At 50.5% G+C, this 14,569-nt stretch overlaps 1 protein-coding gene across 1 annotated transcript in view; it reads left to right on the top strand.

Moving 5' to 3' along the window:
• Positions 1 to 214: 214 nt before the first annotated feature.
• ESPL1 (extra spindle pole bodies homolog 1 (S. cerevisiae)) overlaps positions 215 to 14,569 on the top strand; it is a 28,574-nt gene continuing 14,219 nt past the window's right edge. Inside the window, exons 1-14 of the mRNA XM_011964976.1 lie at positions 215 to 293; positions 671 to 763; positions 933 to 1,994; positions 2,287 to 2,391; positions 2,557 to 2,677; positions 4,664 to 4,800; positions 5,936 to 6,129; positions 7,756 to 7,995; positions 8,219 to 8,363; positions 8,599 to 8,737; positions 8,950 to 9,089; positions 10,856 to 10,990; positions 13,349 to 13,468; positions 14,111 to 14,282. Of these exons, the coding sequence (XP_011820366.1) occupies positions 683 to 763; positions 933 to 1,994; positions 2,287 to 2,391; positions 2,557 to 2,677; positions 4,664 to 4,800; positions 5,936 to 6,129; positions 7,756 to 7,995; positions 8,219 to 8,363; positions 8,599 to 8,737; positions 8,950 to 9,089; positions 10,856 to 10,990; positions 13,349 to 13,468; positions 14,111 to 14,282 (2,791 nt within the window). The 5' untranslated portion in view covers positions 215 to 293; positions 671 to 682. The remainder of the gene's footprint in view (positions 294 to 670; positions 764 to 932; positions 1,995 to 2,286; positions 2,392 to 2,556; positions 2,678 to 4,663; positions 4,801 to 5,935; positions 6,130 to 7,755; positions 7,996 to 8,218; positions 8,364 to 8,598; positions 8,738 to 8,949; positions 9,090 to 10,855; positions 10,991 to 13,348; positions 13,469 to 14,110; positions 14,283 to 14,569) is intronic.

Genomic DNA, 14,569 nt, shown 5'->3' with positions numbered 1-14,569 from the left:
CTGAGAAACTGAGCTCTGACTGGAAAAAACGGGGAAACCCGCACTCCCAAGCAGCCTTTACGCACAAAGCAGCAAGACCCTCCGGGGCGCCGCGGGAGCGCGCAGCGCGGCGGGTAAACTACAACTCCCAGCGTGCCGCGCGCCCGGCGTTACGCCGCGCCCGCTGATTGGCAGTCGCGGATATTTGAAAGGAGGGGCTGGCGCGGAAAACGAAGGTTACATTTTGGATCCTCGCGGAGTACTGGTCAGGCGGGTAAGTCCTGTACTTAGGAAAGAGGGCGACCTCTGGAGCGGTAAGGCCGGAAGGGACACGTGAGCGTGGGTACGTGCCGAAGTGAAGGGGATCCCCAGCGCTGACGCGAGGAGAGGCGGGGGTGGCTCCTGGAGGGAGTGTCGGGAGGCCTTGGGACGGCCCCGGGGCGCTGAAGGGCTGGGCCGAGGCCTCTGGCGTAGCGCGGCGAGTGGTGTGGTAGTGCGGTCGGGGATCTGCCCGGAGGAAGGAAGAGCGGAATCGTCCGTTTATAACGGGAGCACGGCGTCCTGGCGTGGGTTTTCTCCCCGATGAAATTTCTGGTGTGATTTTTCGCCTCCTTCCACGACCTTCAGCCCTCTTCCCTTCCTCCAGTTAGCTTCATTAACGATCTTCTCTAATTGGTCTCTTTTTCCCTAGCTCTCCGGTGTCATGAGGAACTTCAAAGGAGTCAACTTTGGGACTCTGCTAAGCAGCCAGAAGGAGGCTGAAGAGTTGCTGCCTGACTTGAAGGTGGGGGTGCTGCCTGGCCCGGGGTACACCTGGCTTTCCAAACTGAGCTGTTTTGTGTTTGCCTTTTGAAGAGATGGATAAATTGGGGACCCTCTCTGAGCAACCCTATTTCTTTCTCTACCTCTTTCCTGCCTTTGCTAGCCCCATTCATATCTTTCTCTTCTTCTAGGAGTTCCTGTCCAACCCTCCAGCTGGCTTTCCCAGCAGCCGATCTGATGCTGAGAGGAGACAAGCTTGTGATGCCATCCTGAGGGCTTGCAACCAGCAGCTGACTGCTAAGCTAGCTTGCCCTAGGCATCTGGGGAGCCTGCTGGAGCTGGCAGAGCTGGCCTGTGATGGCTACTTGGTGTCTACCCCCCAGCGTCCTCCCCTCTACCTGGAACGAATTCTCTTCGTCTTATTGCGGAATGCTGCTGCACAAGGAAGCCCAGAGGCCACACTCCGCCTTGCTCAGCCCCTCCATGCCTGCTTGGTGCAGTGCTGTCGCCAGGCTGCTCCCCAGGACTATGAGGCCGTGGCTTGGGGCAGCTTTTCTCTGCTTTGGAAGGGGGCAGAAGCCCTGTTGGAACGGCGAGCTGCATTCACAGCCCGGCTGAAGGCCTTGAGCTTCCTAGTACTTTTGGAGGATGAAAGTACCCCTTGTGAGGTTCCTCACTTTGCCTCTCCAACAGCCTGTCGAGTGGTAGCTGCGCATCAGCTATTCGATGCCAGTGGCATTGGTCTAAATGAAGCAGATGCTGATTTCCTAGATGACCTGCTCTCCAGGCACGTGATCAGAGCCTTGGTGGGTGAGAGAGGGAGCTCTTCTGGGCTGCTTTCTCCCCAGAGGGCCCTCTGCCTCTTGGAGCTCACCTTGGAACACTGCCGTCGCTTATGCTGGAGCTGCCACCATGACAAAGCCATCAGCGCAGTGGCAAAGGCTCATAGTTACCTAAGGAACACCAATCTAGCCCCTAGCCTTCAGCTCTGTCAGCTGGGGGTTAAGCTGCTGCAGGCTGGGGGGGAAGGACCTCAGGCAGTGGCCAAGCTTCTGATCAAGGCATCAGCTGTCCTGAGCAAGAGTATGGAGGCACCATCACCCCCGCTTCGGGCATTGTATGAGAGCTGCCAGTTCTTCCTTTCAGGCCTGGAACGAGGCACCAAGAGGCGCTATAGACTTGATGCCATTCTGAGCCTCTTTGCTTTTCTTGGAGGGTACTGCTCTCTTCTGCAGCAGCTGCGGGATGATGGTGTGAGTTAAGGACCTGGAGGTAGGGTGGGGACATGGTCTGTGGACTCACTACCAGCCTAGGGTATTTGGCAAGATCTGGAAGTCCTGGCTCCCTCCTTGTTAAGCTGCTCTCTGGACTGTGCCTAGTGAGCTAGGAAGCAGCCTAGTGTATCCTCAGAGGGCAGTGGCCCTTCTGGATATCCTTCCTCGTGCTCCCTGGGCTCTGTCAGCTCTCCAGGACACTGGGTCAGTCTTCAACTTGGAGCCCTCTTTATCTCTGCTCCTCATACCAACCTTCTGCTTCGTTCCTCAGGTGTGTGGGGGCTCCTCCAAGCAACAGCAGTCTTTTCTTCAGATGTACTTTCAGGGACTTCACCTCTACACTGTGGTGGTTTATGACTTTGCCCAAGGCTGTCAGGTACTGTCTGGGAATCAAGGAACCTGGACTAGGCTCATAGGGTTTGGGGTTGCTCCACTGCCCTCAAACAGCTTTGGGATTGCTTGGCTTTGGGTGTGGAGTGGAGTGGAGGTCATCTTGGACCCAGCATGACTCCTCACCCTCAAACCCTTCTTGTCCCTTCAGATAGTTGATTTGACTGACCTGGCCCAACTAGTGGAGAGTTGCAAATCTACCGTTGTCTGGATGCTGGAGGCCTTAGAGGGCCTGTCGGGCCAAGAGCTGACGGACTACATGGGGATGACCGGTTAGTGCCCTGGGTCCCAGGCACAGAGTGTGGGAGGGTCATCACCCATCAGGCAGGTGAATAGTACTTGCTGTATGGTTCTGACCACTGTGAGGGTTCCTCATGGTTCAAGGAGGCAGTGAAAGAAATGTTTATAAGTACCAGCTACTCTATGTTTAACACCAGTAGAGAAGTGATGAGGCTAACTTATAGCAGCAGACACTATTTCCTTGACTGGAATCTAACTTGGCATTAACAGTTGTACCTAATATGCAACCTTATGACCTTTCAATATATTTTTTATTTCTATTTTTTTAATGTTTTCTTTCTTCCCTTCCTTCCTTCCTTCCTTCCTTTCTTTCTTTATTTCTTTTCTTCCTTTCTCTTTCTCTCTTTCTTTCTTGAGTCTAGTTCTGTCACCAGACTGGAGCACAGTGGTGCGATCTCGGCTCACTGCAACCTCCACCTCCTGAGTTCAAGCGATTCTCCTGCCTTGGCCTCCTGAATAGCTGGGATTACAGGCACGTGCCACCACACCCAGCTAATTTTTGTATTTTTAGTAGAGATGGGGTTTCACTGTGTTGGCCAGGATGGTCTCAGTCTCCTGACCTTGTGATCCACTCACTTCGGCCTCCCAAAGTGCTGGAATTACAGGTGTGAGCCACTGTGCCTGGCCGATGTTTTCTTTTTTTTCTTTTTCTTCACTTATCAGAATCCAGAAATCATTACAAATGACCTTTCTGTATATTTAAGTGGTTGGTTTTTTTGTTTTTGTTTTTGTTTTCTTTTTTTGAGACAAGATCTTGCTCTGTCGCCTAGGCTGGAATGCACTGGCACAACACAGTCTCCACCTCCTGGGCTCAAGCAATCCTCCCACCTCAGCCCCCCAAGCTCACCTTGCAAGTTCAAGCGACTCACCTGCCTCAGCCTCCCAAGTAGCTGGGACTGCAGGCATGCACCACTACGCCTGGCTGATTTCTGTATTTTTTGTAGAGATGAGGTCTCACCATGTTGTCCAGACTGGTCTCGAACTCCTAGACTCAAGTGATCTGCCTGCCTTGGCCTCCCTGAAACCCTGTCTCTACTAAAAATACAAAATTAGCCAGGCAGGGTGGTGCATGCCTGTAATCCCAGCTACTTGGGAGGCTGAGGCAGGAGAGTCACTTGAACCTGCAAGGTAGAGATTGCAGTGAGCTGAGATTGCGCCATTGCACTTCAGCCTGGGCAACAGGGCACTCGAGCCTGGGCAACAAGAGTGAAACTCCATCTCAAAAAAAAAGGAAAATTCTTCCCACAGAGTACTGAAGACTGACTTTATTTTTTCCCAGTCATCTATGTTGATGGCCAAGAAGCTGCATAAATAAGTTATTATCATTTATTCATTCAGCAAATATTTGTTGAGTATTCACTGTGTGTGATGCACTATTTTGAGTACTTGGATGTGTCAGTAAACAAAACAAAGATTCCTTCCCTCATGGAGCCACATTCTAGTTTGGGGGAAAAGATAAACAGATTCAGTAAATAAGTGAATTATCAACATATTAGAAAGTGATAAGAAATGTGAGGGAAAAGGAAAAGTAGAGCAGGATAAGAAAGGGAATTGGGAGTCTAAGGTGCATGACGGGGGGCACGTTACCACCTTAAATCAGGTGGTCAGGGTAGACCTCATTGAGAAGGTGATGTGAGGGAGTTAGCCATGTGGGTTCCTGGAAAAGAACATCCCTGGCAGAAGAAACAGCCAGTGCTGAGGCAGGAGGGGGTCTGGTTTGTAAAACAAGTGCAGATGGGCTGAGTGGTGTGGGTTCACTGTACTAGAATGAAGGGCATGGGCCTATTTGGAGCAGGAAGGGGGGAGCCACCCCTTCCTCATTCCTAGCAGTAGGGGTTCGTGTCTGATCTGGAAGCTGCTGAGCTGAACATAGATTGAGCTAATCTCTGCTGCCTCTCCAGGAGGAGAGGGTGGTGGGAGCCATTCCTACGGTCAATTGTGCCTTTTCTCCCCTGCAGCTTCTTACACCAGTAACTTGGCCTACAGCTTCTATAGTCACAAGCTCTATGCCGAGGCCTGTGCCATCTCTGAGCCGCTCTGTCAGCACCTGGGTTTGGTGAAGCCAGGCACTTATCCTGAGGTGCCTCCTGAGAAGGTACAAGGAAATGAGAGGTGCAGGAAGGGAGCTTATGTGGTCGGGGAGTAGGGGGAGCAAGAAAGGGCCTAGCCAGCACCCTCCCTTCGAGTAGGGGGTTAGTAGCAGCATGTTGGCACCAGTATTTGGAGCAGTGTTTCCCAAACCTCACTGTACTGTAACTTAGTGTTTTTCTTTAGATTGACTCACTTTTTTTTTTTTTTTGAGATGAGTCTTGCTTGCTCTGTCGCCCAGGCTGGAGTACAGTGGCGCCATCTCGGCTCACTGCAACCTTTGCCTCCCGGGTTCAAGCAATTCTCCTGCCTTAGCTTACCAAATAGCTGGGATTACAGGTGCCCACCACCACGCCCAGCTAATTTTTGTATTTTTTGTAGAGACGGGGATTTCACCATGTTGGTTGGCCAGGCTGGTCTCGAACTCCTGACCTCAGGTGATCTGCCTGCCTGGGCCTCCCAAAGCGCTGGGATTACAGGCTCAAGCCACCACGCTGGGCAAGAACCAGTGTTCTTAAGCAAGAATACCTGTGAACTGATGCATTGGTGGGATTAGCAAGCAAGATAGGTCATAGAGGGGCTTGGGTTTCATCTTGACTGAGGTGATAAGCCTCTAAAGGATTTAAGTGAAGGCATGACAGCAGACAGGCGTTTTGGATTTCCCTGACTTCGCTGTGATGAACGGAGTGCAGGAGAAAAGACTGGGTAATCAGGCTGCTATAGTAACCTAGGCAGGGAGGGGTGGGCTGAACTGAAGCAGCTGCACAAGGGATGGAATGCAGTGGATGGGTTCAAGAAGCCAAGGATTAACCTAGTAGGTGACTGGTAGGAGGGAGAGTGAGAGAAGGGAACATCAGAGATGGCCCCACATTTCTGACTCAGGAGAAGGCAGTGCCATTTGCTGAGAAGGATTACAGGAGGAGAAGCAGGTTTTCAAGGGTGTGGATTGGAGCCTCTGAGTTGAAGGCACTCAGAGTATTTCATTCTTAGGTGTCTCCTGTCTTGGATGGGGGTGGCTCAGGAGGCCCACCTGCCAACCCCACCCCGCCATGTGGTGTATATACCTATGCATGTACATCCCCTTCCACCATACACACTCACTGGTTCCTCTCCAGTTTGGTCTGTTCCCTTTCTCTGGTCAGTTGCACAGGTGCTTCCGGCTACAAGTAGAGAGTTTGAAGAAACTGGGTAAACAAGCCCAGGGTTGCAAGATGGTGACTTTATGGCTGGCAGCCCTGCAACCCTGTAGCCCTGAACACATGGCTGAGCCAGTCACTTTCTGGGTTCGGGTCAAGATGGATGCGTCCAGGGCTGGAGACAAGGAGCTACAGCTAAAGTGAGTTGGGGGCCAGATGCAGTGGCTCATGTTTGTAATCCCAGCACTTTGGGAGGCCGAGGCGGGTGGATCACGAGGTCAGGAGATCGAGACCATCCTGGCTAACACGGTGAAACCCCGTCTCTACTAAAAATACAAAAAATTAGCCAGGTGTGGTGGCAGGCGCCTGTAATCCCAGCTACTTGGGGGACTGAGGCAGGAGAATGGCGTGAACGCAGGAGGCGGAGGTTGCAGTGAGCCAAGATCGTGCCACTGCACTGTGGCCTGGGCGACAGAGCAAGACTCTGTCTCAAAAAAAAAAAAAAAAATTAGCTGGGCGTGGTGGCAGGTGCCTGTAATCCCAGCTACTCAGGAGGCTGACACAGGAGAATCGCTCAAACCCCTGAGGTGGAGGTTGCAGTGAGCCGAGCTCGCACCACTGCACTTCAGCCTGGGTGACAGAGGGAGACTCCGCCTCAAAAATAAGTGAGTTGAGAAGGGGGTCAACCATGTTTCTCCCACGGATAGGGTGGCTTTTGGTACTCATGGTCATGTCCTTTCATGTTTATGTCTGAAAAAGACAGTAATTCCTTCATTCATTAGTTATTCATTGAGTGCCTACTATATGCTAGCCACTGTGCTAGGTACTTGCGGGTATAGTGGTGACAGTGGTCTTACTTTCATGGAGCTTATATTCTACTTGGGGAGATATTTTTAAAAAGGACATTTTGTGTCTGTTCTTTTTTTTTTTTTTTTTTTTTTTTTTTTTTTTTAAATAGAGACAGGGTCTCACTATGTTGTCTAGGCTGGTCTTGAACTCCTAGGCTCAAGTGATCCTCCCACCTTGGCCTCTCAAAGTGCTAGGATTACAGGCATGAGCCAACGCACCCAGCCTTCATGTATGCTCTATAAAGACAACTAAACAGTGATTTGCCAAAAGAGGGAGCAACTTTAGGTAGGTTATTTAGGAAAGCCCTTTTTGAAGGAGTGACAGATGAGACCTGAGGATGTGAAGGAATCTACTCTATAAAGATCTCAGGGAGCCTGGGCAACATAGCGAGACCTTGTCCCTACTTAAAAAAAATTAGCCGAATGTGGTGGCATGAACCTATATTCTATTTACACTTAATTAGGAGACTGAAGTGGGAGGATCACGTAAGCCTGGAAGATCAAGGCTGCAGTGAACCGTGATCACGCTATTGCACTCCAGCCTGGACAATAGAGTGAGACTGTCTGAAAAAAAAAAAAAAACCTCAGGGAAGAGAATTCCTTGCAGAGAGAGTAGTAAATACAAAGGTTGCAAGGTGGGAACAAACTTGGGACCATGCTTGAGAAAGCCAGCATGCTGGGGGTAGTAGAATAGGGGTATAGGATGGAGAGCCATATGGAATGGAGGTGGTCAAGGTGGGAAGAGGCCAGGTCACACAGGGCCTTATAGGCCATGGTCAGGGCTTTGGAAATGATTCCTAGTGGGAGCCCACTGCTGTTTGTTAAACAGAGGAGCAATGCAATCTGATTTAGATTTTTAAAGCCATGACTGGAAACTTACTGAGCTTTCAGCAAGCCAAGGCTGGGGCTCCTCAGCATGGGAGCAGAGGCTATATGCCTTCTGGGCTCCACCCTGGTGCTGAGCATGCCCTCTCTCAGGACTCTGCGAGACAGCCTAAGTGGCTGGGACCCGGAGACCCTGGCCTTCCTGCTGAGGGAGGAGCTGCAGGCCTACAAGTCAGTGCGGGCTGACACTGGACAGGAACGCTTCAACATCATCTGTGACCTCCTGGAGCTGAGCCCCGAGGAGACACCAGCCGGGGCCTGGGCACGAGCCACCCACCTGGTAGAACTGGCTCAGGTGCTCTGCTACCACGACTTTGCCCAGCAGACCAACTGGTAAGGAGTAGTAGCTGCGGAGGCCACTCTTGCTCCTTGTCCTAGGTCCTCTGACACTCTTCAGAACCAGTTTCCCTCTCCATGTCCCTGAGTGCTCCCTTCATCTTGTGACCATGGGAGCACATGCAAAGGGTGAGGCCAGCTGTTATGCAGCCAGCCCTTCCCAGGGCACTGTGGCAGGTACTCATAGTAGGCCCAGCTTAAGCACATCTTCTCCCTGCAGCTCTGCTCTGGATGCTGTCCGGGAAGCCCTGCAGCTTCTGGAGTCTGTGAGACCTGAGGCCCAGGCCAGAGATCAGCTTCTGGATGATAAAGCACAGGCCTTGCTGTGGCTTTACATCTGTACTCTGGAAACCAAAATGCAGGAAGTGAGTGTGGCTGCTGTGGGACTCAGTAGAACTGGGTGTAGGAATTATTGTCCCTGGGCCCCCAACAAGTTGGTATCAGCCCTTTTTTTTTGTTTTTATTTTTAGAGATGGGGTCTGTCTGTTGCCCAGGCTGGTCTTGAACCGGGCTCAATCCTCCCACCTCAGCCTGCCGAGTAGCCAGGACTATAGGCCCACACCACTGTGCCCTGTTTTATACTCCAATCTTCCCATCCAGGGTATTGAGCGGGATCGGAGAGCCCAGGCTCCTGGTAACTTGGAGGAATTTGAAGTCAATGACCTGAACTATGAAGATAAACTCCAGGAAGATCGTCTCCTATACAGTAACATTGCCTTCAACCTGGCTGCAGATGCTGGTGAGGGGTAAATGGAGTATGGTATGGGCATCTCCATGGTTTCCTAAGAGTGGAACAGGGACCCCTGGTGAGGGAGAGCCTGACCTTGTAGGGTAGGAGGTTGTGGAAGCAGTGGGAGGTTGATGTAAAGGGCAGAGGATGTTATGGAGGAAGGCAAGTTCTCTCCAGATTGCCCATGCTGAGACAGCAGTCATTTTCTTCTGGCTTAACAGCTCAGTCCAAATGCCTGGACCAAGCCCTGGCCCTGTGGAAGAAGCTGCTTACAAAGGGGCAGGCCCCAGCTGTACGGTGTCTCCAGCAGACAGCAGCCTCACTGCAGATCCTAGCAGCCCTCTACCAGCTGGTGGCAAAGGTAATGAGGTGGGGCATTTAGGGGGACCCATATAAATAAGGACTAAACCAGAAACAGCTCCTTCACCTTCTTTGGCCTGTGAGCCTGCTGAGAAGCCATGAAAGCCAGTGATGAAGCACAGGCCTGTATCACCAGTCTTATTTTAAATCCAAGCTCCCTCATTCATTAGTGTATGACCTTGGGCAAGTGGCTTAACCTTCTAAGCCCAAGTTTCCTTATCTCTAAAATAGGGGCCATACTACTGCCTCATGGCGTTATTATTCAGTGCGGCAGTGCATGGAAGAGGTATTGTGTACTGGTGTGCTGAAATGTTAGCTTAAGTCTGGGCAACATAGCGAAATCCCATCTCTACAAGAAATAAAAAAAATATAGCCCGGTGCGGTGACATGTGCCTGTAATCCCAGCTACTCAGGTGGCTGAGGCAGGAGAATCCCTTGAGCCGGAAGGTGGAGGTTGCAGTGGGCTAAGATCGCGCCACTGCACTCCAGCCTGGGGGACAGAGCAAGACACTGTTTCATTTAAAAAAAAAAAAAAGTTAGCTTCAATTATTAGATGATTTGTTACCTATCAGAAAAATACATAGATGCCTTTATACACAATTTTACATTCTTACATTGTTATGTGTGCCTTTTTTTTTTTTTTTTTTTTTTTTTTTGAGATGGAGTCTCACTCTATAGCCCAGGCTGGAGTGCAGTGGTGCAATCTAGGCTCACTGCAACCTCCGCCACCTGGGTTCAAGTGATTCTTCTGCCTCAGCCTCCTGAGTAGCTGGGACTATAGGCGTGCAACCACGCCTGGCTACTTTTTTGGATTTTTAGTATAGACAGGGTTTCACCATATTGGCCAGGCTGGTCTTGATCTCTTGACTTCAAGTGATCCACCCGCCCCAGCCTCCCAAAGTGCTGGGATTACAGGCATGAGCCACTGCGCCCCACTTTTTTCCCCCCCCTCCGAGATAGTCTTGCTCTGTCACCCAGGCTGGAGAGCGGTGGCGTGATCTCAGCTCACTGCATCCTCCGCCTCCTGGGTTCAAGCGATTCTCCTGGCTCACTCAGCCTCCTGAGCAGCTGGGATTACAGGCGCATACCACCACACCCAGCTAATTTTGTATCATTGGTAGAGATGGGGTTTCACCGTGTTGGCCAGGCTGGTCTCGAACTCCTGATCTCAGGTGACCCGCCTGCCTCAGCCTCTCAAACTGCTGGGGTTATAGGCATAAGCCACTGTGCCTGGCCTATAAGGCCATGTACATTCTTATTTCAGGGAGTTTCACAAAATTCCTGAAGCTCTACCCTAGACTCCACATTAGGAAACTTAGAAAAAAAAAAAAAGCCATTATACATGCTGTTAACTGTGAGCATTAGCCCATATTTCTAGCAGGGGAAGCTACCTCAGCCCTAGATTTGAGTCTTGGTTCTGCCACATACCTGCTTGTCTAAGCAACTTAACCCATGTGAGTCTTAACTTCCTGTACTGTAAAACTGGGATTAGAGTTGTTATGAGGGTTAAATGCATTGATGCATGTAAGCCTTGGCACAGTGCCTGGCACATAGTAAAAACTCAGAAAATCCTGGCTATTGATGATGAATGGCATCTAGGCTTTAAAACAGTAGGGGCAGGGTGATGATTGCTTCATCTGGGTAACCACATTCCACCCAGGCCCTGAGGTCAAACTACAGTCCAAGGTCCCAAAGGGCTGGGGACCAGAGGGTAGAAATGGAGGCTTGAGCAGGGGTGCAGTAAACTTTGCTGCTCTTGCTGACCAGCCCATGCAGGCTCTGGAGGTCCTCCTGCTGCTACGGATTGTCTCTGAGAGACTGAAGGACCACTCGAAGGCAGCTGGCTCCTCTTGCCACATCACCCAGCTCCTCCTGACCCTCGGTTGTCCCAGCTATGCCCAGGTGAGTGCCCAACCAGCCTAGTCTGGAGACTGCAGGGGGCCCGTAGCTTTAGAGGCCCACCTCTTTTCTGAGAAGACAGGATATCAAAGGGGCAGCTTCTCAGCCTTTTACCACCACAAATGGCTGGAGAATTGTGGAGTGTGGAGCAGTTGGAGGCAGCTGTAAGAAGGGGAGTCATCTTTGTCCTTCCTGCAAAACCAGTTGTTCATTAAGTTTACAGACTGCTGCAGGAACATACCGCCAGTCTTGTATTTCCTGACTGGTTCTGTTGCCCTAGTTGATGCTTCATTGCTCACATAAAGCTATCACAGTGTCTCCTGGTTGGTCTCCTTGGCCTCCAGTTTCTCCCTGTTCTACTTCATCTTCTTAATGACCACTGGTAGGCACAGGTGTGATCTAATCTCTTTCCTGCTTAACCCTTTTCCCTTTTGCCCCAAGAATACTTGCCAGCGCTTATGGTTGCAGTGTTTACCCCTGGATAACTTTGCCACGAAATATCTCACTGTTATTATTTTTGCATCACTCTAGTATATTGACTTTGAAAACAGAAGACATGATTCTGTTTATAGCATTCCGTTTTTAGTGGTGTCTTTCCATTTACAAAATATATTAATTCTTTTTTTTTTTTGAGATGGAGTTTCGCTCTTGTCGCCCAGGCTGGAGTACAATGGCGCGATCTCGGCTCACTGCAACTTCCACCTCCTGAGTTTAAGCAATTCTCCTGCCTCAGCCTCCCGAGTAGCTGGGATTACAAGCACCTGTCACAATGCCTGGCTAATTTTTGTATTTTTAGTAGAGATGCAGTTTCACCACGTTGGCCAGACTGGTCTCAAACCCCTGAGCTCAGGTGATCTGCCTGCCTTGGCCTCCCAAGGTGCTGGGATTATAGGCGTGAGCCACCGCATCTGGCCAAAATATAGTAATTCTTTTTTTTTTTTTTTTTGAGGTGGAGTCTCGCTCTGTCGCCCAGGCTGGAGTGCAGTGGCACAATCTTGGCTCACTGCAACCTCCGCCTCCTGGGTTCAAACAATTCTCCTGCCTCAGCCTCCCGAGTAGCTGGGATTTCAGGCATGCACCACCACGCCCAGCTAATTTTTATTGTGTTTTTAGTAGAGACGGGGTTTCATCATATTGGCCAGGCTGCTCTCGAACTCCTGACCTTGTGATCCACCTGCCTTGGCCTCCCAAAGTGCTGGGATTACAGGCATGAGCCACTGTGCCCAGCAGCCTGCTTATTTTTTAAAATTTATTTTATTCATTTTTTGAGACAGGGTGTCACTGTGTTGCCCAGGCCAGAGTGCAGTAGCATGATCATGGCTCACGGCAGCTTTGACCTTCTGCACTCAAGTGATCCTCCCACATCACCTTCCTGAGTAGCTGGGATTACAGGTACATGCCACCACACCTGGCTCATTTTTAAATGTTTTGTAGAGACAGAGTCACTGTGTTGCCCAGGCTGGTCTTGAACTCCTGGGCTCAAGTGATCCTCCCGCCTCAGCCTCCCAAAGTGCTGATATTATAGGCATGAGCCACTGTGCGCAGCTACTGCTTACTCTGTATATAGCTTTAATCTAAAAGTGGTTAACCAGGCTGGGCGCAGTAGCTCACACCTGTAATCCCAGCATTTTGGGAGGCCAAGGCCGGTGGATCACCTGAGTTCAGGAGTTCAAGACCAGCCTGACCAACATGGAGAAATCCCGTCTTTACTAAAAATACAAAAATTAGCCGGGCATGGTGGCATATGCCTGTAATCCCAGCTACTTGGGAGGTTGAGGCAGGAGATCACTTGAACCTGGGAGGCGGAGGTTGCAGTGAGTCGAGATCATACCATTGTACTCCAGCCTGGGCGACAAGAGCAAAACTCCATTCAAAAAAAAAAAAAAAGTGGTTAACCAAGTGTTAAATGAACATTTTAGAGAGTGAATCAATAACTCCTATGCAGATTATAATATCTGAAATAATGTAATATTTATTGGACATGTTGAGCATTTTGTTTATAAATGCTTTACTCCACTTTTTTTTTTTTTGAGACAGAGTCTTACTCTGTCGCCCAGGCTGGAGTACAGTGGTGTGATCTCTGTTCACTGCAACCTCTGCCTCGGGTTCAAGTGATTCTCATGCCTCAGCCTCCCGAGTAGCTGGGATTACAGTGCGTGTCACCACGCCTGGCTAATTTTTGTATTTTTAGTAGAGACGGGCTGTTACCATGTTGGCCAGGCTGGTCTTGAACTCCTGACCTCAGGTGATCTGCCCACCTTGGCCTCCCAGGCGTGAGCCACGCAGTCACCCTTATTTACTCCACTTTCGTTTGAAGAGTGTGGCTGCCTTTCCTCATGTGCCCTCTGATTGCTTCCTTAGTTATACCTGGAAGAGGCAGCATCGAGCCTGAAGCATCTCGATCAGACCACTGACACATACCTGCTCCTCTCCCTGACCTGTGATCTACTTCGAAGTCAACTCTACTGGACTCACCAGAAGGTATTTCTCACTTTCTTCATCTCCAAAGGCCTTAGGTATTAGAAAGAATTTAGGATTTTCTCGATATGTGCCTGGCTTTTGAGATTTCCCTGGAGCTAGGCAGAATGTTCCTGACCCTGAGAGGCAGGCATATTTCCTAGCCTTGCCCTCGCCAGCGACTTGCTCACCAGTCCTCCTCTGGTAGAGATACAGTCCTTTTCCTTCTTCAAGGGCAAGGGGAAAAGTCTGTTCTGCGACGAAAAGCTGGGACAACAGTGATCCTGGGAAGGCATGGGGGCTCTGGACTAGAAATCCAGGGGATCGCAAAGACTTGAGTTTTCTCCCAAACTAGTTGTGTGACTTGGGCATGTCTTCTACCCTCTCATGCTCTAGTTTCTTCTCTACGTTTTTATCATTCCTAAATTGGTGGACAAGTCACCGGTGAGGGCAAAGCTAGGAACTGTTACTGCTTCTCAGGGTCAGGAACGTTCTGCCTAGCTCCAGGGAGATCTCGAAAGCCAGGCAAATACTCAGAAAATTCTAAAATCTTTCTAATACCCAGGGCCTTCAGGGATGGGGCCACGTAATCTCCAGGGCCTCTCAAGCTCTGAAGTGCCTGTCTGACTCCACTTACTGCCTCCTCTGGCCCCTTCTCTCCTTTAGGTGACCGAGGGTGTCTCTCTGCTACTGTCTGTGCTTCAGGATCCTGCCCTCCAGAAGTCCTCCAAGGCTTGGTACTTGCTGCGTGTCCAGGCCCTGCAGTTGGTGGCAGCTTACCTTAGCCTCCCGTCAGGCAGCCTCTCACACTCCCTGTGGGAGCAGCTCTGTGCCCAAGGTGAAAGAATAGGGTGGATGGCCCCCCTTGGATGACGTGTATGGTTTGTCTGCTGTCAGCTCTTCTCAAACCTCATCCCCTCTGCCAGCTGTGTGGCCCAGCCTACCTAGAACCTGCACAGAGTAGGCTTGGGATAACAGATGGGTTTCAGTTTGCCTGCTGACTCTAAACAATTGGTGACTGCCTGGAATACTAGGCTGAAAGGACTTTTTTTTTTTCCTGAGGTGGAGTTTCACTCTTGTTGCCCAGGCTGGAGTGCAATGGTGCAATCTCAGCTCACTGCAACC

The sequence above is a fragment of the Mandrillus leucophaeus genome, unplaced genomic scaffold, assembly GCF_000951045.1.
Source record: "Mandrillus leucophaeus isolate KB7577 unplaced genomic scaffold, Mleu.le_1.0 Scaffold118, whole genome shotgun sequence".
NCBI lineage: Eukaryota > Metazoa > Chordata > Mammalia > Primates > Cercopithecidae > Mandrillus > Mandrillus leucophaeus.
The sequence above is the reverse complement of the archived record's forward strand: the minus strand, read 5'-3'. Positions and strand labels throughout refer to the sequence as shown.